The 23,162-nt window shown below is 28.5% G+C and overlaps 3 protein-coding genes and 1 long non-coding RNA gene across 10 annotated transcripts; 1 reads left to right on the top strand and 3 right to left on the bottom strand.

Annotated features, from left to right (window-relative positions):
* Positions 1-1,749: 1,749 nt before the first annotated feature.
* LOC124953161 (beta-TrCP) lies at positions 1,750-13,954 on the bottom strand. Of its 4 annotated transcripts, none has more exons than XM_047504132.1 (9): positions 12,954-13,880; positions 7,176-7,410; positions 6,857-7,043; positions 6,270-6,726; positions 5,810-6,183; positions 5,606-5,684; positions 5,339-5,522; positions 5,201-5,248; positions 1,750-4,957 (listed from the first exon to the last, which is right to left on the bottom strand). In XM_047504132.1, the coding sequence occupies exons 1-8, from the start codon at positions 12,996-12,998 to the stop codon at positions 5,238-5,240; spliced, it is 1,572 nt and encodes a 523-aa protein (XP_047360088.1). In that variant the 5' UTR covers positions 12,999-13,880; the 3' UTR covers positions 1,750-4,957; positions 5,201-5,237. The 4 variants fall into 4 exon arrangements, with proteins under 4 accessions (XP_047360088.1, XP_047360097.1, XP_047360105.1 ...); XM_047504141.1 differs by having other exon boundaries at positions 12,877-13,095; XM_047504149.1 differs by having other exon boundaries at positions 12,881-13,095.
* LOC124953184 lies at positions 9,629-12,870 on the bottom strand. The gene is made up of 2 exons (XR_007102142.1): positions 12,594-12,870; positions 9,629-10,240 (listed from the first exon to the last, which is right to left on the bottom strand). It is a non-coding gene; the product is annotated as an uncharacterized LOC124953184 (long non-coding RNA).
* On the top strand, positions 12,890-23,162 carry LOC124953140 (KAT8 regulatory NSL complex subunit 3). Of its 4 annotated transcripts, none has more exons than XM_047504120.1 (8): positions 12,890-14,048; positions 16,716-16,968; positions 17,048-17,621; positions 17,856-18,137; positions 18,236-18,925; positions 19,003-19,360; positions 19,479-19,667; positions 20,914-23,162. In XM_047504120.1, exons 2-8 carry the CDS (start codon positions 16,721-16,723, stop codon positions 22,014-22,016), a joined length of 3,444 nt encoding a protein of 1,147 aa, XP_047360076.1. In that variant the 5' UTR covers positions 12,890-14,048; positions 16,716-16,720; the 3' UTR covers positions 22,017-23,162. The 4 variants fall into 4 exon arrangements, with proteins under 4 accessions (XP_047360076.1, XP_047360058.1, XP_047360067.1 ...); XM_047504102.1 differs by having other exon boundaries at positions 16,602-16,968; XM_047504111.1 differs by lacking the exon at positions 12,890-14,048 and adding an exon at positions 16,051-16,263 and having other exon boundaries at positions 16,602-16,968.
* On the bottom strand, positions 14,086-15,825 carry LOC124953177 (phospholipid phosphatase 5). The gene is made up of 6 exons (XM_047504171.1): positions 15,515-15,825; positions 15,184-15,289; positions 14,958-15,105; positions 14,716-14,844; positions 14,472-14,642; positions 14,086-14,416 (listed from the first exon to the last, which is right to left on the bottom strand). The coding sequence occupies exons 1-6, from the start codon at positions 15,601-15,603 to the stop codon at positions 14,247-14,249; spliced, it is 813 nt and encodes a 270-aa protein (XP_047360127.1). The 5' UTR covers positions 15,604-15,825; the 3' UTR covers positions 14,086-14,246.

Here is a 23,162-nt window from a genome sequence, read left to right as displayed (position 1 = left end):
TTTTATTTGTTCGAAAATTTGATTAGATTATTTCGCAAACGCGGATTTTAGAGTAGAATCAGCGTTATTTTAACACACACGTGAGTGTCGCAGGAGCGATTATAAATTCCAAGGATTACGCTTTTATTATTCGTAATTTGAAAAGCACGAACGGTCGTGTTTAATAATCCATTATGTCTGAAGCTGATGCAATGGACGGAAACTATCTGTAAGAGGGGTCTCATACATCTCTTGTTAGCTGAGAATCCTGAAGCTTCGAAGCAGAAAGGCATCGTCGATCGGTATCGTAAAATGTTGTTTTTTAGAGGAAAGTATCAGCGTTAGTCTGTGGGTCTCCATATGCAGCAATCTCCACGTGGTGAGACCTGGATCGATAGTACTTGCGATATATCGAAATCTTATGTAAGTACTAACGATCGAATAGCTGCATAGATCAAGATTTTGAAAAAATCTTTTCATTTTAATTCTGATTGAACATTAAAGTATTAACACTTTATATTGCTAATAATACTTCCACAAATAAATAAATAGGATATACTAGAATTCTAAAATAATTTCTTAGAGAAACTCATTGAAAACTTTTCCATCATACTTATGTACCCATTCGTCTTTATTTTTATTTATTAATTATTAATTATTAAATCTCGAGTGGCACCCATGATTAGAGCCCATGGGTGTGAGCTCTAATTTGTATGGGCTGCTATCTCAGTATCGCGTAAATCTGCGTCTTTTCTTTTCTTCCTCCTGCTTTCTCTTTTTTTCCTTCTTCGGCTCTTTTTTTTTCTTTCACCACTTCTCTTTTCTGTCACATTTGTTCTCTTTCTCTTCTTCTTTTCTAGCTATTATCGAGGGATCATTGAGGCATCGAGCATAATTCTGACTAAACAAAAATATTTATACTTTATATTGCTTCTTATATCTTCTGTATATTCAGTAATAAATAAACATTAATTCCTATTTATTGAATCGCATAGCTATATAATAGTTGAAAGAATTATTCTATATTAATTATTTTATTAATTATTATATATATCAATTATTTGGCTCGGATGAGACTCTTAAGTGTAGGCCCTTAGGATGGGACCTTAGACGAATTTCCTTCTTTCAGTAAGATAAAATCGAGCTTGATTTTGGTGCTTTGGTTTTGATCGAGTGGAGCAATCATCGAAAGATAGATTCATCTTCGGTCGGATGAATCCGATATATCTTCGAATGACTCGGTTCATCATTGATTTTTACACGAGAATACACGAAGAATAGGGAGAACTTTAACTTACATGAAACCGATTGTTATTTAAGCGTAGAAGGGTATACTAAACAAACTTATATACCGATAAACGCGTGGTGGGAACAACATTCCCCGCTTGCGGTTGTAGTTCATATTTTGTCCATACCTGTCGCTGAAGTCATACACGCTTCGAACAAAAGGTGATGAACATCCTATAAAATGTATATATATAATGTACATATAATTTATTAATTATATGTGTGCGATTATATATATATATATATATATATATATATATATATATATATATATATAATCAATAAATCATCAATTTTTGTTCGTGAATAAATAATTTTTCGTTTTATTGCAAAACATACCTGTTTCCATACGATTCTGAAGTAGCAAGCATAAGCCTCATGTTAATGAAATGTCATCAGATTGGGGCCTTAATAAAATGAATTTGTATCATATTTTTTCAGACAACTCTGATTGTTGTAGACAATATCATGAATATCCAAATATATGTTACACGAAAACTTTAGTAATAATATACAAATCAATATGAGTAATATAGCCTAAAAAAAATATGTTTTTTATATTAAGAATATCCTCTATTTGTTTTATATATATCTTATTGACGAATAGCCATCTCATAATTATCTTGATCCTTACATGAAACAGTATCAGCAAGGTAAAATATTTTCTTATATATCAAGGAGTATAGCTATTCCATTCACAATTAACGTTTATTGTACATACACATAAATCTTGGCAAAAAGACGAAACATAAATGGTAATAGTTTAAAAAAATCGACGAGAGAGGAACTGTACCGTGCAGCATGTTGACTAGTTCTAATTTAAAACAATCCATTTTGCACAGTATTTGTAGCAGTGCTTGTACTTTATACAATTGTATAAATTTTTTGTTTTTTTTTTTTTTTCTATGATTTTTTAAGCATGCAGAATAATTACAAATAATACAGATCAATCTGTATTAAATGTTATAGCGACATGCTACATTTAAATTACTTTTTCAGAAAATGTGTATAGCCATTTTTCAAATATGATTATTACAAACATCATATGTTGTAAATACTATAATTTTGTTACTTTAAATGTATAGTTATTCATTTGTATCTTGTTATGCACATATATCATTATCTCATCGATAATAATAGTTCAAGCTATATGTAATTTTATTATATATATATATATTTTTTTTTTTTTTTTTTTAAGAAGAAAGGTTGAACATTTTTATTAAATATTAATTTTTTTATCTTTTTAGGTATTCTTCCATCTTTTAAATTTCTTTAACTTTGTAGAATATTTTAATACTTATTAAATATTTCATAAGTTTGTTGTTATAATTTATATATCTCTGATATGTTTTAATACTTGTCTTTTCCAAAGGGATGACAATAATGGAAACTACTTCTTATTAAAATTGCCTCATCCAGTTGTGTAGGTATTATATTTTGAATATAGCTTTTGCACAGCCTTCATTTCATTTTCACTTAATTAAATCTGCATACATGAAATTTCATGTTAATATTAATAGTAAGCATCACAATGTTTTTTCTTATAGATATTTCAACATCTTTACCTCCATTGCCTATAAATATGTAAGTTATGATCAAGCCATATTACTAAGTGCAATGATTTTAAAGAGTAAATAAAAAAAAATGTAATGCCTTATATTACTACTACAATGCCTTATATATTGTCTAAGTAATATTTGGCTCTATATGAAGAATCCTTAATAATATTGCTTAATAAGTTTCATCTGAAAACAATTTATTAAAGGACTTTATATTCTTAGTTAATAATAATGACTTTATTCATTGAATGGTTTAAGACCCCAATCTAAGTAAAAGATACACTTGTACCACTTAGCAGGAAAACGTAGTTTATGGTTTTTCATAAAATCTACATATGTGCATTCATAGACAGCAAAACTGTAATATAATTGGGTATGTGCACACGAAGAATATGTTAATAATTTATAAGAATTTCGTTCTATAATATCTCTACAATTTACATTTCACAAAAATTTTGAATGCATTAAATACTTATAAAAGTATAATTTTACACTGTTACCCCCGTATATACATATCCCCGTATATACTTACGGTTATATATAGAAAGTTTCTCATATTATCATTCCTAGCTTTAACATCACAATTTTTTGTACCCAATTTGGCTACATGCTGTTACTTTTGCACGGTAAGAACTATTATTCGCGAAAATATCGTATGTATCCGTTTAATATTTTTCATTAATACTTGATGAGTGTGTGTGTATGTTTGTGTGCGCGCGCGTCTATATATATACACATACATACGTACACACACACACACACTTGTAATATACGATGCAAAATCCAAAATCATGTATTGAGTTAATATCAGAAATTACATACGTATAATAAGCTTCGGTTATTTTTTTGGAACATTATAAAAATTACAACAGGATCAAAATATCTCATCTCTGCTGTGTGGAATTACATACTAAAATACATTATTACATTTTATGACAACCTGGAAAACAAATAATTTTCTTTTTATGGCTTAATAAGATCATATGTAAATGTCTATACGCAATATTGTATTTCTATTGATCATTATAACAAAAATCATCTATTCGACATTGGACATAAACATAAAATTTCATTTAAGAGCGATACTGCTTTAGAGAAATTTTTAAATTGATAAAATAACCTCAATGTTTAATCCAAAGAAATATCATTAGTACACATTAAACACACAACATAAAAATTATGCTCTATCCGAGATCAATAATCAAGTTACAGTAACTTTTTATAGCAACTACAATTGTTTTAGAGATACTACATTGTCTGCATGAATATTTACATCTCTCTGTGTATATATCGAACGTAATATTTTAAATGCAAATAACATTTTGCCATGTGGCAACGCGGAAATAGTTGACTTTTACCCATTTTTACGTAAAATGAATATTGCAAAATAATAGTATCAAAAAAAAAAAAAAAAAAAGAAAAAAAAAGAAAAAAAAAGAAAAAAACAGAAAAAAAGAAAGAAAAAAAAGAATAATCTCTCTATACATTTAATTCTTGATTTTATATCAATGCTACTTAACATGATATAGCGATCCACCTTAGCTACCTTTGAAAGTGATGAAACATGATAATTGTCATAATTGTTTTATGAAGTTGCATTTTCACATTCACACAAAATAAGTATCCCGATCAGACAACAGTTTACAATTTTCTTAGCATAAATTAATTATATAAAAAAATCATTAATTTACTATAATACATCTAATATCTTATTAAGTGTATCCAGCCTCCCTAAAACGTTTTCATTTTGTTGCGTGTTTCAAGTCTTTTTCATAGTAGTAAAATGGTCAACTTCTATCGTATCATAGAGCGTAGAAGAAATCCAGATATGGCCATAGCAGACGGCAAATCCATGGGATGTATTTATATGGTTTTAATATATTGTTCATTACTAAACGCAGTGTGAGTGCCTCAAGCGCATATAAATTAATTAATATTTTTATATAAGTCAGTACATATCTCCTATCTCAAGGGAATTTCTTTCGCGTTTCACTGCAAATAACAAACCAAAGTCCATGATTAAGAGTTTTAGGATGTTTATGTCTGTTTAGGCGCTGTTCACACTGGACACTTATTCTTCATGTTTGTGTACACTATCGTGAACACAATCAATTCACTCACTAACCACTTGTCTGAAACAAAATAGTGCTATTATTTTATAGATTTCTTTACTAAATGAGATTAGGAAACACGTATAAAATTATTAAAAGAAATTTATCATTAAAATCTATGAAATTATTATATTATTATATTTCCTCTTTTTTAAATTTTACAAATAAGGTAGACAGACGATAAGTCAAAAATATTATTTTCTAAATGAATATATATATGACCACAAAATTTATTATAATGATATCAATTAAACGTACACTTACAATTATATCACAATAAAGGAATCTTCCTGTTGATGAGTCACTCAAATGCTGTAAAAAAACAAAAAGAAAAAATGTTAATATTTAAAAATAAAAATATATTTACATTTGCATATAAAAATTGAATCTAATTATACATACGAGAAGGAGATCTGGTACCAGATTGATTGGCAGCTAAAGCATTGATTGGTGCTGGACCGCTAGATACAGATCCATTTGATGGATTAAAATTAAGGAAATCCCAAATTAGTATCGTGTCATCATGTGATGATGATACTATTTGGAATTCGTCGAATTGAAGACGAAATACACGCCCAGTATGTTCCTACATTCGTATAAAATTCGTACAAAAATATATAAGACGAATTTGATTATACCAGGATAATAAAATTATTATAAAGATCTTACCACTAATGTACGCAGACATAAAGTGTTTGCAAGTGCACGCGGATCTAATGCAGCTACCAAATCCCATACTTTAATTTTTCTACAACATAAACGAGACAAACGTAATGTGAGCATCATGAGTGGTCAGTAATCTTTTCTGTTACTATGTATTAAATTTATAGAAAAAATATTAAAATTTATCATTATTATAGAGATAATACATACCCATCATATGCTCCACTGACAATATGTTTACTGTCAAATCGTATACATCTGACCAGTTCTTCATGACCTTCTAAAACACGTAAACATGCTCCACATTCAATGTCCCACAGTCTAATAGTGTTGTCACTGCTGCCACTCACGACTAAGCGATCCCTATATTGCAAACACGCTATACCCCGTTTATGTCCATTTAACGTTCGTACAAACTCGCAGGTGGACGTATTCCATACTTTAATAGTCCTATCACCACTAGCAGAAACGATATATTTTTCATCAAAATCAACTACATTCACTGCTGCTCTATGACCCACAAGTACTCTTCTCAATGCTATTTCCTTCTGTGATGTCATATCCCAAACTGCTATCGAACGATCCTATACGATAATAAATATTCATGTAATATTTATTAATTAAAAATATGTATTTTGAAATATATTAAGAAAACAACATCTGTACTAACCTTCGAGCAAGTGACCATCATACCATTATTAAATCTGAGATGTAATACAGCTTCGCAATGATGTATCAACGTACTAACCATCTCACCTGTTGTCGCATCCCATACTCTTACTGTACTATCCGAAGAGCCTGATATTATGGCTTTGTCATCATATTGTAAACATAAGACAGAACCTGTATGACCAGTCAACACCTTAATGCATTGTAATGTATTTCTGTCCCAAATTTTAATTGTATTATCTCTTAATCCAGAGACTATTTTTTGGTCATCATATTGTAGACAATAAACACCCTTTGAATTTTCACTTCTGCAGTTTATTCTTTGAAGGTTAAATCTACCCATTCTCCAATTATTATCTATACTATCAATATCTTTAACAATCTTGGGATAAAGATTTCTGTAAAAGTTATGATTCGGATGACTCTCTCCTGGTCGAGGTTTAAACAGATATTGTATCCTATGGAAAAAAAAGGAAAGTATATGTTAATATCATAATTGTTTAAAAATAATAAACTATCAACATGCATACTCTACTTCTTTGAAAAGTGGCTGATAAATTTCATAGTTCTTAATAAGGAAATATTCACCATCCTCTCCTTTCTGCTAGGCCTCTCCAAACCGAATCCGTCCTGACTTTACGTTCAATTAATTTCTTCCAAAGCATTCCTTCGCTGATAACTCTATACCATTCTTTGCAAACTAATTCTGCAGCTGTCAATGATTCGGCGTCCAAATATGAAAGAATACTCTCTGCCACATGATCTAATCCTTTTTCTGATTAAAGTATTTCAATTATTTCATATAGGTCGCAACAAATATATATATATATATATATATATATATATATATATATATATATATATATTAATATTAAATACAACAGCTCAATAAATAAAGTGTACATACTTGGTAAAAGAGAAATAAAATCTCTCTGAAGCATTGGCTTCAAATACGCATTGATGTGTCCATGTTGATAATGACACATACGTGCTAATAATTGTTCAACAAAGTGAACTTGTTCTGGTTCACTCCACTTCTCAAATAATTTCATACAAATTTCTCTTTCTTGCCCATACTGTGGCGATACACCCATAGAAGGTTCTTTCTTACGAGTGGGATCATAGAGAATCGTCATTGGAAACTGTAATCACAAATATACATAAAGAATGAAAATTAACAAAATAGTTCCGAAATAAATATTCAAGATTGACAATTAAATAACATTTTTTTGTACACAAACTCGTTTATATTTTCAAAAGACTTGCTCGTGATTCGTTGAGAGAAACATACTTATCACATTGTCGCATATATATTTATATAAGAGATTAAGTTAATATACATACGTTGTAAAATCGCTAATTGATATGTAAAATCGTATTTATTAAAGAGTATTTAAGATAATATTTTCATTATTATTATATTAAAAATGGTTTTAATAAAAACACGTTCCTCACGTTGCCAACAATTTACCTTGAGAACAATTTTTTACCTTCCACATTATCATCCAAGCGTATTGAAAAATTCAAATAATACGTACACATATAAATGCACATAAATCATAAAAATCGTGAAAGAAAAATATCGTCGATCGTCTAATAATACAATAAAGTACAACGAAACGGAAAATGCAAATATATTGATCACAAGTCAGTGAGATAATATTATTGCGCGAATAAATAATTATTATAGCAGAGTTCCCGATAACGCGTATATCTAAAATAGATGAGAGAAACAACCTCGACGTTCGCATTAATAATATTAATTCTATTTATTTCCCAAGACGTTCGATTAATGGTCAAACAATGAATAATAATAAAAAAAAGTACAAATAAATTCATATTTATATAACATCATAAAAATAAAAATTTTTTTTTTTATTTTATTTTTTTTTTTTTTTTTTTTTTTTTTTTTTTTTTTTTTTTTTGCATAAGAATATTGAGAAGAAATAAAATAAAGGCTAAGTTACACAAAGAATAGCTTGTGCAGCACGGCACACTGAGAAACTCGACCGTTTCATCCATACTTTCACCGCACATACACGCGCACTCACATATATAAAACCTTTTGTACTTACGAGGAACATACAGCACCGTTTCATATTTACTTAAGACATAAATATGACATATTTCTTTTTCTTTCTTTGCGATAAGTAGAATTGACTTTCGTCAACTTTCATTATCTATAAGTCTAAATCTTATCTCTTTAGTTGATACGGATTTCAATACATCAGTAATGTGTGAATCATTAATGTATATTTTTAATATACATTATATTAAAAATATACATTACACGAATAATATATATTCGTGTAATAATATTAAGTATTAATACAATCATAGTAAAATTAATGCACAAAGTATAGAAAAAAGAAGTATTCGAAATGATTTAATTATGGATAATTATCCATATCTTTGATACTAAGAGATCATTGATAAATAATGTTAAAAAAGAAAAAGAAAAAAGAAGAAAAAAATATAACAGGTAAAAAATATAAGAATCTTTCTCGTCAAATAATATAAGTATCGATTTGAAATCACGTTAGGTCAGCAGGTCGTATGTATGAAAGTGCACGAGGGATCGTCGACCTTTTAAAAATCATACTACCTTCCCGCGCCTTGCACGTTTACTTTGCGTATAATCTGATTGGTGGATTATGAAAAATAATCATCATATATAATAGGATTAATGCTTCGTAATTCCAAATTAATCTTTACTACTGAATTGTTTAAAAAAATAAATTAAAAAAATAAATTTTTAACAACAGAAAAATTATCTATTAATTATTAGCTAAATTTTCAAATGAATATACATAAATACTTTCGAATATTTTTATTTAATCCTTTTCTTACTAAAGGTTACTATAGTCAGTTGATAAAATTCTCTATGAATTAAGAACTCTAGGTGAACGTAGTATATATCTTGATATCTTCATGGCAATCAACCGTTCGTTATGTTGACATATATTCATTTATGATTCGTTTTATATTAATTTAATATGACTTGTATAAAAAATCAGTAATTTCCATAATATTGACAGTTACATTTTGAGCAATTTCGCCCTAACAAAAAAGCTAATAAAAATAAACGAACATTCAATAACAGAAAAATCATAGCGTTAAGTCTTTGTTAATTTTTCACTTATTTAAAACAAATAAAGATTTACAAAATTACTTTTATTTATTTCTTCAGAATTTTTATCAATAAAAACATTTTGTAAAATAAATGACCTATATATATATATATAGGTCAGTATAAATGCTTAAGTGTTAGGGTTATATTAGTATATTATAAATACTAATCATCAAATCATCAAGATATTAGTATATTAAAAATACTGATTCAATAAATAACAACAAATATTGATGCTTTGTAATTCCAACTTATTTATCTTTATTTTCAAATAATTTAACAAAATCAATCTAAATTATCAATTTTCAACGACAGGACAATGATTGATAGATCTTTATTATTCATATACCCATACCATATATATCGTCGCATGTCTATCTATATTAAACGAATTTGAACGAATAAAACTCAAGAAAAAATATTTGCATTATTTCTTCAATTATATCGTTCATGTTGATCGTTTCTAAGTTGATGCTGCCGGGCGGTCTGTGTCTACCATAATAATAAAGAAGAAGGTCTAGCCACAGAGGAGCGTAGAGCTCTCAATTGCCTGAAAATGCTACAAGTGCTCCCAAGCTAACGGTACTGCGAACTCGTGTCGAATCTACACGTTCCTCGGCTCTTTTGTCTTCGCGCGCACCTTTGCAAGAATTCTGAAGTACCGCCTCACAAAACAATATACGTATATAATAGGCATGACACACATACATACATACATATATATATATATATATATATATATATATATATATATACGCTATGTCCTACTTAGAGGAACCAATATGCACGATTATTTCCTTTATAGCTTATCCGTTATATTTCGGATGGGTCAGTTATGCAATCTAAACAAAACAAAAAAAAATACTATGAGAGTACACCGTGATTTAAATATTATTAGTTCCTAATCAATATTTTCTTGATTTTTCTTTTTAACAAATAATAGGAGAATTTTATTGTATTATCTCAACTGTGATCATTTTTTTATCGCGCGTACGCTCATACTTTGTATACGAAGGAGCAGATAAATTGGGAAATTAGAATTCGCGGTATTAATTGAGCAAATTATAGCACAATTGGATAAATCAAGTCAATTAAGAAATAATCTACAGTTGGAATCATTTTTTGGAATTGACTGCGATTTGTTTCATTTGTGTATTTTTATTTTATTTCTAACACATTTGACTACAATAATATTTCATCAAATAAGATTAATTATATCGAAGTTTTAAATCTGCTCCCTTAAACTTTTTAGTGAATTTATAAAAAATTAAAAAAAAAAAAAAAAAAAAAAAAAGAAGAAAGAAATAATTCCGACTAATCAAGATCAACTACGCTAACGAAATAACGTATCATTTCTTTCATATGTATATATGATACTTTTGATTAGCACACTTATTCTTTTTATTTAAATGAATTATGACGAAATCACTACGTTCATTTCCAAATATAAAAAGTGTTAAATATTTTTCTTCTATAATTTTATTCATTGCGACGAAAAAGTTACATTTTCATGGTGCGAAAAGAAAAAGTATTGTTTCTGGAAAAATGAAATGTCATCCTTTTTTAATTTTATTCATTACGAAGCAAAAATTATATTTTCGTGACGAAATAAATATCGAATTTCATCAGATTTCATTGATGTATAAAGAAATATCAATATATCATTTTATATAGCCTTTAATAGCTGATATACAATATCCTTTTAAAAGTTCCAATTATCGGATATATTCGAAGATAGTTCGTTCATAATGTGAAGGTAAAAAAAGAAAAAAAAAAACAAAATAATATTAATAATAATAATAATAAAAGAAACAGCAAGAATGAGGAAAAAAGGCATTGAAAAGTTACGGTATTAAATATTATAAGGGAAAATGTGACGAAGGAGAAATAATATGACACAGAAAGGAAGCTGAAACATTGATTATGTAGTGTGTAAGTTATTCACAGATTCGAGAAATCACAGTGGAAGATAAAAACAGAAAGAGAGGGGAAGAGAGAGAGAGAGAGAGAGAGAGAGAGAGAGAGAGAGAGAGAGAGAGAGAGAGAGAGAGAAAGGAAGAAAAAGAAAGAAAGAGAGAGAAATAAGTCAAAAAGAATTATCTCACTTATATACGAATTATTCATTTACGTGGCAAAATTTCAATTCATCAAAGTTATTATTTCAAATATTTAAAACAACTTCCGTTTGATTAGTTGTATTATTTACTGATTTACAAAGCGTGTATATCTATGAAAAAAAAAATCTCGAACTTTAATCATACAAATAATAAAAATGAACAAAACCATCGAGATAAAGATTTGCTAGTATTTTATATCGATTTAATTTCCCAAAGAGGATTATAACGATTTGTGTGTTCCCGCCAAGATGCGCGTACAGAAGCACGAATTAATTTACTATTGCAATTGATTATGCAATATGACAAATAAAATGCTAAGACTACTAAAAAATATAAACTGGGGTTCCGTGAAAAGAAAATTCAACGTTTAAAATGTGGAACACATTTGATTGTTAGTAAACAAAATATTTGGAATAAATAATTTGAAAATAATTCATTTCTTTGTTGGATATACAGTTTGTACTTATTTATTTTCAACAGATATATTTCTATTCATAAAGATAAACATGATAAGAAAATATCGTATTAATCCGTATCGTGGGTCTTATTAGAAAAATATAAAATAAAACATAATTCATAATGATCAATAAAGATAAATAATAAATATTGAACAATAGCTTTCCCCATTTCAGAACTGTAGCACTAATAATTAGAATAAGCAATATAAGAGAAACGAAGTTATATAAAATAAACCAATGGGATGAAGTTCGACGAAGAGAGAAAGGGGGGGGGGGGGGGGAGAGAGAGAGAGGAAAGGAGAGAGAGAGAGAGAGGAGAGAGAGAGATTATTGATCGTATCAGTCCATAAAAAATATTCCAACGTTGACATAACACCATAATGATATATATATCGATAAACGATTAAATGTTCTTTTTCCGACTTTTGATAAATGTAGCTTAATCAATCACGTGACTCATCTTATATATATATATATATATATATATATATATATATATATATATATATATAAGTACCAAATAACCCCTGTGAATGATATACACTGACCATTTCTCAAAGTTCCCGTACGAATGTTAGGAGAGAAAAAAAGGGAAGATAATACTTTAAACGACGTTTAACCTCATTTTGACTCTCGTAGTTATGGATTTATCGAAAGTTCGACATATCCATTTCCGAATATCCAGGTGTTATATGAAAAAGCACGTGCAATAAACACGAGCCCGTATTTCGCAAATGAAAAATCATGATATCCTTCTTCCTGCCTTCATTTTTCGTTCTCACGTTCTCACATTTATATACTCGTCGTTCGTTCTATCCATCTCTTTCTCTCTTTTTCTCTCTCTCTCTCTCTTTCTCATCGTCCGCACACATATATAGATAGGGTGTGTATATATATACTAACGCACTCAGCTCCTTTCGTCACAAGGAAACATAAGATGGCGGTGGGTTTCGGGTGAAAAATAGTGATACACTGCGCACCTGAAGATTTGTATTTTCGTCGTCGATGATCTTATCCGTTTCCATGTTGAGATCACGTTTTACACGCACCACGCACCGGTCGCACCTCCGTAAACAACGTCGTTCCGAATTTAAAAAGGGATCGATCCGAGTAAAATCACGCGGAAATGTTACAAGAGAACGAACGAACGAACGAACGAACGAACGAACGAATAAACGAACGAACGAATGATCGAACGAACGACGAACGAACGAACGAACGGGCGAGTGAACAAACACAAATGATTGAAAGGAAACTCAAGCGATACGAATCGAGCGATTCGATACTGCTGTCTCCGGCGCTGGCGTTGTCGTTGTCGTCGCTACCTTTGCTTCAACACGATCAACGACGACATTCGCGTTCCCTCGCCATATACAGCTAACTCAAGACAACATTTTACTAATATCCGAAGAAAAATATCACCGTGTAGTAAGATATACACACAAGAGACTACGCGTCACGACAAGCTTTAAAAAAGCACCCCGTGTACGATGATATTCCGAGTTGATACGATGATACATATAAGGGGGGGGGGTGGAAAGAGAAACGCCACGGGAGTCGCCGTCGTCGCGTAGGCAGGGCGAACGGCCGCACGATACGATTCGATGCCAGTCTACTTCACCCCCACCCCTCTTTCTCTATACTAACGCCTTTACAAGAGTAACTCCCTCCTTCATCTATCTTTCTTTTACCGAAGTTTGAGATCGCGCGTATATTTTAGGCAGATCAGAGCGTATGCGAATGACTGATGTTATCGACTTGCACAGCATCAGAAGTGCTGAACAGTAGAGTGGGAACAGCGAATCTAGAGACAGAGAAGAAAGAGAGAAAAACAAAGATATGCCGTGAACTGTCCTATAACCGTATAATTTTCATTTAGTGGCGCCACTATCACATGTCTTTCAAAATGGCTTCCACTTGCGACAACTCGTTGCGCATGACCAAGAGAACAATGATAAAATACTTATTTTTTTTATGTGATATCGCGTATTTCAATGTGAACATTGACTAACGTCATTGTCTAGATTTTGAACTCTACAAGATACGATGCCAATTGGATGTAGGATCAACCAATCGTATGTATGAAAGTAATCGATCATAAAGTAAACAAAATGATAGATCATTCATCGAATGTATTTTCATAGGTTATCTTATTATTCATAGAGGGTTCTTATTTATAAAGGATTGGAAACAATTTATAGGATTAAAGTATTTAACTTAATGCATTATTGTTCTTTCATTAAATGGCAACAATCAATGTTAAATTGTTTATATTATATCCATTTGATTTGTTCATTTTTGTTATTTTTGGTATTCTCTAGTTGCAATTGCATAGTGAATGCTGCATATGGTTTATGACACATTTGAGAATCTAATGGTGGATAGTAATGTCTATAACATATGTATGTTAAGCAAGATCCTATAAGTCCACCAGCCACAATATCTAAAATTATAAATAGTAAATATTTATTGTAATATTTCTTAGTATATAAATTTACCTTGCCAATGATGATGATAATCACAAGTACGACTTAATGCAATAATAAGAGCAATACAAATTGGAAGAATAAATGAACACAGCTTCCAAGATTGAGCTTTGCCTGTTAAGCTAAATGTGTGAAGTTTTCCTGCTAAATATAGTGCCACAAAGCCAAAGCTTGCGAACGCAACTAAAAATAGAATACATTGATATATGTAAACTTCTATGTAGATTACATGCATATAAAAATATCAGATACATACACGAGGAATGTCCACTTGGGAATGATTTTTTACCATCTCTAATAGTAATTGGATTTCCTGTACATTTAAATTCAGAATTCATTTGCCCATCTGGAAAACACCGCCAAAAGAAATCTGGCCTTGGTCGTCCTAACAGTAAAAAATAGATATATATTAAGATATCTATTCGAGATAAATGTACTAATGCACAAGTACTAAATCATAAAATAAATTAACTGTTAATAAAAATTTCTAATGCTTACCAACTATAAGCTTTATAATATCTGTAATTAAACCATTAAATCCCAAAGCTAACGTTACACATAACAAAGCTTGAGAAAAATCAATCTTATCTTTATTGATTATAAATGAAAATAATATCACAACAACTGGCATCAAGAATACAAGAGGCTGAAAAATTACAAAATATGTATCATTATATATTTCAATGTCATGTATTAATTTAAGAAATAATAATTAGAAGAATACCCATAATACTGTAGTTGGAACATAGGAATCTGTTTGTGGATTTTTATATAACCATAATTCATCTTCATGTATTTTTCTAGTAAATGGCTCTGCTTGTTCCAGTTTTCTATAATTTAAATAATAATAGAATTACTATATGTAAACAATATTAAAAATACTATATTTAATTATATAATTTATTTGTATACAAAAAGTTTTATCAATTTAAAGGTAACTCACAATATAATACTACTGCAAAGCATTTTATCAAAATACGATATATTATATCCATGCAAATTCGAAAAATATATTTATACAGTATATAATTTTTTTAAACTAAATATATACTCACAGAAACAATAATGCCAGAATGATTCGTAACAAAACGTCAAAGCAAAATCTCGCTGAAAATTCTATGCCGAAAAGACGTACAATAAGCATCTTAACTACAAACTTTAATAGATTGTATCAATTATCTGTTTAACATCTTTCACGTATAAACCGCATAGATAACATAATATATAATAAATACAAATACTACCAGAATTTTAATACAAATAATACATTACGGTTAATAGTGCACACATTGTTGTGCTTTAGAGACTTAAAAACAAGAAATCGACACGCCATGATAAGTGTCAATCATGGCTGGTAACCTTAGTAAATGTATTGTGTACCAACTGTGTTAAAGTTATTTTATTACATATTCTTTTGCAACTGTAAGTTACAAGAACGGCATTTTAATTGGTTGAATGGTTCGTGCAAAATATCATTTCTATTGGACGAATTATTATAATGTCAATTTTCTAATTGGCCTAAATAAAAAAAATATTAATGACCGTATAGAAAATGATAATATATAGCAAATCTATAATAATTACTTTGATTTAACATAATAGAAATAAAGTTTTAATGAAAAATTTAATTACTTTTCTAAATTATATTTCAATTCTTTCTAAATTGTAATAACATCTTAATGAAAATATATGTGAAAGAGAATGAGAATCTAAAAAGAACTATGTCTAGTCTTATATATGCAAATGCACATAAACGGATAGCCATTGTAACTGAGCTGATTTTTTCCTGTTCTTCGAAATTGAGGTCATAAATCTTTTACTTTTACTATGATAAAATATGTTGAATTGATTAAAAAATTTTCAGTTAATACATAATATCTCATAGAAGGAATGTTAATATATTGAACAATATATTTATTTTAGTAAGTGTACATACCAATATAGCTTTCGACTCTAATCGTGTTTATACGATGTCTAATATTATATATGATGATATATATTTTTGATTCAATAATTTCATTCTTTGATTAATTGTTTATTCTAATATTTATTATATTAGTCAAATGAAAGAGATATTAATTTTGTAGTAATCAAAATGTTCGCAGCCTGTATTATAATTGGTATTTTTCTTTTGAATTTTAGATAAAGAAAAGAGAATCTAAACAAATTATTTATGTAAAAGAAAATTTGTCAAAGGAACTGTTTAAGATTATGAAGGTCTCCTATATTCATATTCATATTATTTGTTTATGACAGTAAAAATGTCATCTGGATTGGTTTCTTCTACTTCACTAGGTAGCTATGAGCTACCAAGTCCGATAGGAGATACAGTGGAAGATAATTCTAATAAATTTACAACATATCTGCATCAACTTGCTGGTATCAATGAAATGGAGGTTGATGTGATACTTAAAGATCATTCTTATGCTCGTCCATGGAATTGGAAACCAGAAAATATTTATGTTAAACCAATAAAAAAATTATTTTTTCCAAAAATTAATTCAGTTATGTAAGTTAATATTTAATTAAATTAATATTTAATTAAATTTTGTCCAAGTAAAAAAAATTATTTCTTATTTAACTTATAGACAAGATGAAGAGATTGATGTAGAGAAAACTGATGATGAGCAGCCAGTTCCACCTTTAGATTTAACAAGAACGCGACATGTTATGGATGAATTCCAGCGATTAGCAAATTTTGCAAGACCAGATGATAATGACGACTGGGAAGAAAAAATAGACAAGTCGATGTGGACATCTTTACAAAGTCGAATATTTACTAAAGTCATTAGAATATTGAATTCTGAGCGACTTGCAAGATTAGCAAAGTCAAATGCTATAGTAGAGCCAATTTTTCGTCGTACATCAATAAATACTACAGCAAGACGATTTAGAGAAACTTTAGCATCAGCTGGTTGGGATTGGAGATTAACTCAATGGTTACATGGTTTATTATTTGATCATCTTTCTCAAGAGTACTTAGCTATTTATCTTGATATCTTACAAACATTGAGATTAAAAATTCCACAACTTGTGGATAAAATGATAACAGTACAACCAAATATTAATGCAAAAAATGGTTCAATAACATGGGAAACTCTAGGTTCTCTGTTAAAACGAACGTGGGATCCAATTGCTCCTACATTAAATAATAACAGGCTTGTAAATATACTATGATAATTATATCATATTTCTTTAAGACATTCGCTGCGGATGGCGAAATTATTTACGTTGCTATGGTACGTGTGACGCCGTTTGGCGTTATCACCTATATCAAATGAATAAAAAAAAAATATGAACTACACCTAGCGAAGGTATTTGATTTTGGAGACGCAGCGAATGTGTTAATCATGTAGAAAATATTTTATGATAATATACCAATATGTTTTATTACAGAAGAAACTCCCAGGAAATCCCATTTTAATAATAGCTCCATCCAGTATTGGGTCCAGTATTTCTTCTCGTCAACATAAATGGATTACACAGTTAGGAGCATTAGGAATGGTTGTTAATGTGCATACACATATAGGATTAGCCGCTAACAGAATGACAATGATGGTATGCATTGATCAACTAATTCAAGCTATGCGAGCTAAAATACAGGATATTAAAAGTGATTGTCCTGGCAGACCAATAATTCTTGTTGGTTTCAATACTGGAGCAGCTTTGGCTTGTCAGGTATAATTATTTTCTATACAAATTATTAACTTATTTGTAAAATAATTAAAATGCAAAGTAAGGTACTTATTTTGTTTAAAAATTTATTTAATTTATAGGTGGCACAAATGGAACACGTAACTGCAGTAATTTGCCTTGGTTTTCCTTTTTCTACTGTCGAAGGAAAACGAGGTTCACCCGATGATACGTTACTAGATATTCGTTGTCCTGTTATGTTTATTATAGGACAAAATGCTTCTTTAGTAAGACCTGATGATTTAGAAGATCTTCGTGAAAAAATGTTAGTTGAAACAAGTTTGGTAGTGATTGGAACTGCAGATGATTATCTACGAATATCGACTGCTAAGAAAATATCAGAGGGTATTACACAAAGCATGGTAGATAGATGTATTTTAGAAGAAATAGGTGATTTTGTGGGAAGTATTCTTTTGCAGCCACATCCTTTACCGTTGAGGTCTGTATCAGTAACAAATTGTGAAAACAAAAACAACAAAAAGGAAAGTCGTAAAAGAAGAAATTCAACCAGTAGCTCTGTTGAGAGCGAACCAAATTCTCCTACTTTGAAAATATCTCGACCAAATACACCAGTTTCTACAGTATCTGTTGGATCTAGTACATCTTTGGCTCAAGTTACAAGAGCTGGTTCTTTTAGTACACAACCAACTCTAGTCACAGTGACTGGTCAACATATTAATCAAAATTCAACAATAAGACGTAAATCGCGAGTTATTAGTAATCCAAAAGCACAATTTGTAGAACATTTGATAACTTCTAGAGTACCTGCACAAGTAATAATAATTTTATAATAACATTTAATTTTGCTAAATTTTGCATACGTGTAATTATACAGTTTTGTCTTTTGCAGAAAATTACCAACTCAACAAGTGGTGGTATAACTTTAAACATTGGTTCTTTAGCAAGTCTAGCACCAATTGGACCAATACGTTTAGGTTCATCTGTTGATCAAACTAATACAGTTAAGACAATTAATACATCCAAATCTTCAATTGCATCAAATAAAATTCCTAAAATTATATCATCGAATATACCACTTCAGAATGTTCCTAAAATGAAAGCTATTGTTTCGACAAATAAAACTTTTTCAAAAGTAATATCAAGCAATTATAGACACACTAATATCATCGATAAAAATGGTGATACAAAACTGATTAATGTTTTGACAACAGGAAATCAGTCAAGAATAAATCCTTTAAGTGCTGCAGGTATAAAAATATATCTCTTTTCAAATCCATTTTCTCCATTTAATTCAGAGATTAAATTCATTAATAGTATAATAATTATACAAACGTATTTTGTTCAATAATTGGTCTTTATGCATAGGACATAGTAAATCTACAAATGGAGAAATAAACGGAGCCTTGTCGACATTGTTACACAATGGAAAAAGTTCTACTGCAACAATAAATGGTTCTCCTTCTTCCCGTATATCTTTAAGTTCAAGTATATTGTTAACACCTAACATCTCTTCGACAACTAACACAGCAGCTACCACTTCAACTGTTACAAAAGGTAAAATATTATTATCTAATCAATTAATAAGAAATTTACAATGATCATAAAATTTATTTATTTTTCTATAGTATCAATTGATTAATTAAATTAAAATATTGGAAGTTAGTTTATTTATTATCTGAAAATGTGTTTTATTTTGTAATAAAGTTAATTATTCTATGATGTTTTTAACAATATAATATAATTATTCTCTTTCTTATCCTTTATTTTTTTTTTATTTCTTTTTTTTTTAGTACATTTTTGGATTATAAAGGCAAATCTATTCCATTTATTATAAATTACTGTATAAATTTTAATGGTGTTACGTAGTATTTAGAAAATCTTTTAAAATTTTTTTGAATTTATGAGGAAATAAATTAAAAGTTTTGTTAACAAGAGAATTTTAATAATATTTATTTGTTATATTTTTATCCAACTCTATAACAATATTATATAACATACACATGTCAATATATAACATACACATGTCAATATATATATTATTGGTTTTACATTGTAATTTCATTAGTAATTTTTCTTTAAAATATCATGCATTTGTACTTTTTTTCAGAGTGTAATTAACATGTGTACATAAAATCTCTGGGTATTCTTTGTAAAATATTATAATCTATTATATAAGAAAAACTAAGGGGATTTTTTATCTATTAGCAAACCGTAAATACTTATACAAACATACTTTTGTATGTATTTATATTCTTTTATAATTGTAAAGTTATTTATGAAATTTTCATAAAATGCATTCAAAGAATTGCATTGTAAATATATGCTAATTTTTATTTTATGTTAAATAAATATTTTTTCACATAATTTGGATTTGTTTGATACCTGTCCCAATCCTCTACGATATACAAGATGAATAGAATAGTTCATAACTTATTAATAATAAAATTTTAATTTATTAGTGCAAAAATGGAATAAGTCATTGTAAGTATGGATAACAATGAATGGCAATGTTCAAAATTCATACTACTTCATTTTATAAGTAAAATTAATTTTAATATATTAATAGTAAAATTTAAGTAAATAATGTATTGTACCATTTTATTTTTATATTATTTCAAAATATAATTCTCACGTTACGGTCGTGCCTAAAAAAGTGAAATCCTCTTAGTTTCTTTAATAATAAAATCATAATTTATTGAAGTCGTATGTGTGTGTGTCTATATATATATATATATATGTATATATATATATTTGAATGTTTTACAATATAATATCTATAAGCTACGTCTGTATTTTATAGCAATGGAAAACAGAGAACCCTCCAATAGTTCTCAACATGTGGCACTTAATCCTACTCATATATGGGACATACCTAAGATCTCACAGTTATCATCACAAACAGTTTCTACGAACAAAGATTCTATAAGTACAATAGCTGGAAATACTACTGCAATTAATGAAAATATCCAAAGTACCAGAACTACATCTTCATCTGTAACAGTTCCATTCACTTTTCATAAAACTGGGACTAATGTAGCTATGTCTAATCAATTGAAATTGTCTCATAATGTTACAAAAACAATGCCAAAAATTACACTAAATACAAATAACTTACAAAGAATCCAGAAAGGAAGATCACAAACAGCACTAAAGAAAAATATTGTTAATGATATAGATGATGATTTGGGAAATATATTAGACATACCAATAATATTTGCAAAAGATGATGATAGTTTAAATAATGTTGAGAAAGTATACACATCTCAAGCTGCAGATTCTAAAGAAAAATATGTACCAAAATTTAGTAATACTACAAAAGTTGTTCTTATAAGTAACAAGCACGACAAACTTCAACATACTTCTAATAAATTCGTAACTCCTACGACACAAACTATTATATGTCCCAATGTTCCTGTGCAAAATATGAACCACGTAATATTACAAACGCAATCACAAAGTTCAGTAATAAAGACAAAAACTAGACTTGGATTACCTGCACAGAGTCGTTCGAATCAACCTACTATTAAGTACACTAAAATTATTTTAGCAAAAAGAAATAATACACAATCTTCTCAAGTTGATAAAAATGAACAAGTTCTACTATCGAAAACTTCTCAGAGATTAAATAAACCAAAAGTATGTATTTTTGAAAAAAATGATCATAAATATGCTCCACCTCAAATAAAATATCAAGAAAATAGTTCCAATGATGTAATTGAAATTGAAGATGCAATAAAAACAAATATTATAGAGAGGAAATACGTTACAATACCTGAAATCGATCTCACATCTCCGACTAAATGCAATGAAAGAGAAATTTCGAATGAACGTGAAGTAAAATTTGAAAATAAAGAACATACCGAACATGCTACATTTAATAGCATTACAGGACTGGAAACATAAGGTACCTTACTATATCTTCATATTGTTATGTACTTTAAGAAGATTATTGCTGTCTTTAAAGTATGTTAATAAAACAAATGCCTGCCTCAAAAAATGCTAATAAGAGATATACATTTCAGTGGATATTGAATAAATAAATAAGAATATATATATAGTTTAACTAATTACTATTGCATTAAAAAATTCATTCATTTTTTACTTGTAAATATGTACACTGAACAGACTAAAACAGACATTACAGCAAATTTTGCGTGATTATTTTTATGCTAGTTATATTAAAAGAATGTGATATATATTATTGTTTAAAGCAAAAATATTAATTCTATACACATGCAATTATATTGAACAAACATGCAGTTAATATTTAAAAAAGACAAAAAAGATGTATACTTAAAATCGATATCAAAGCTTTTACTGCAGTGATATAAAAGATTATCATTATAAATAATTTAATTTTTTCTATTTATATATTGACTGATATATCAAAGTTTAAATATATATTATTTGTTTGAATATCAATTTTTATTGTGTTCTTATATACAAAGTAGAATTATTTTCTTCTCAAAGAATATTTTTGATCTTAGAATTATTTACAATGTAGATTATAAAATGTACAAACTAATAGGCTTCACCGTAAAGTAATTATACTATTTCCACTGGTGATATTTAAAAAACACGAAACTATTTTCTTAGAAATTCCATAATAAATATCTTTCACAATTATTTATTAACTTATAAAATAATTTTTTATCATCATTTATGTGTTATTTTATTTCATATAACATTTATGTATAGTTCTTGACTTATAAAGTTTTTCAACGCACTTATATATTATCTCAAAGTTACTATGAACCATTATTTTATCTAGTCTTATTATAATTATGGTTATGCAAAGTTGTTTCCTGTGACGTTTATACAATATATTATTGTATTTGTATACAACTTAACATATTGTACACATTTATACTGAAAATTGAATCAATGTCATACAAATTATTGTGTTCTTATATATCTCTACATTCTTATGTTTTTTTGTTTCTTATATTCAATATGAAATAATTTAAGTTAAAGATCTGTTCATTATAATTATATATTTTCATCGTTTTTTTATATGTAGTATAATTAATAAAATTTAGGTGTGTTTTC

Source organism: Vespa velutina, chromosome 1, assembly GCF_912470025.1.
Source record: "Vespa velutina chromosome 1, iVesVel2.1, whole genome shotgun sequence".
NCBI classification, from domain to species: Eukaryota; Metazoa; Arthropoda; class Insecta; order Hymenoptera; family Vespidae; genus Vespa; species Vespa velutina.
The sequence above is the reverse complement of the archived record's forward strand: the minus strand, read 5'-3'. Positions and strand labels throughout refer to the sequence as shown.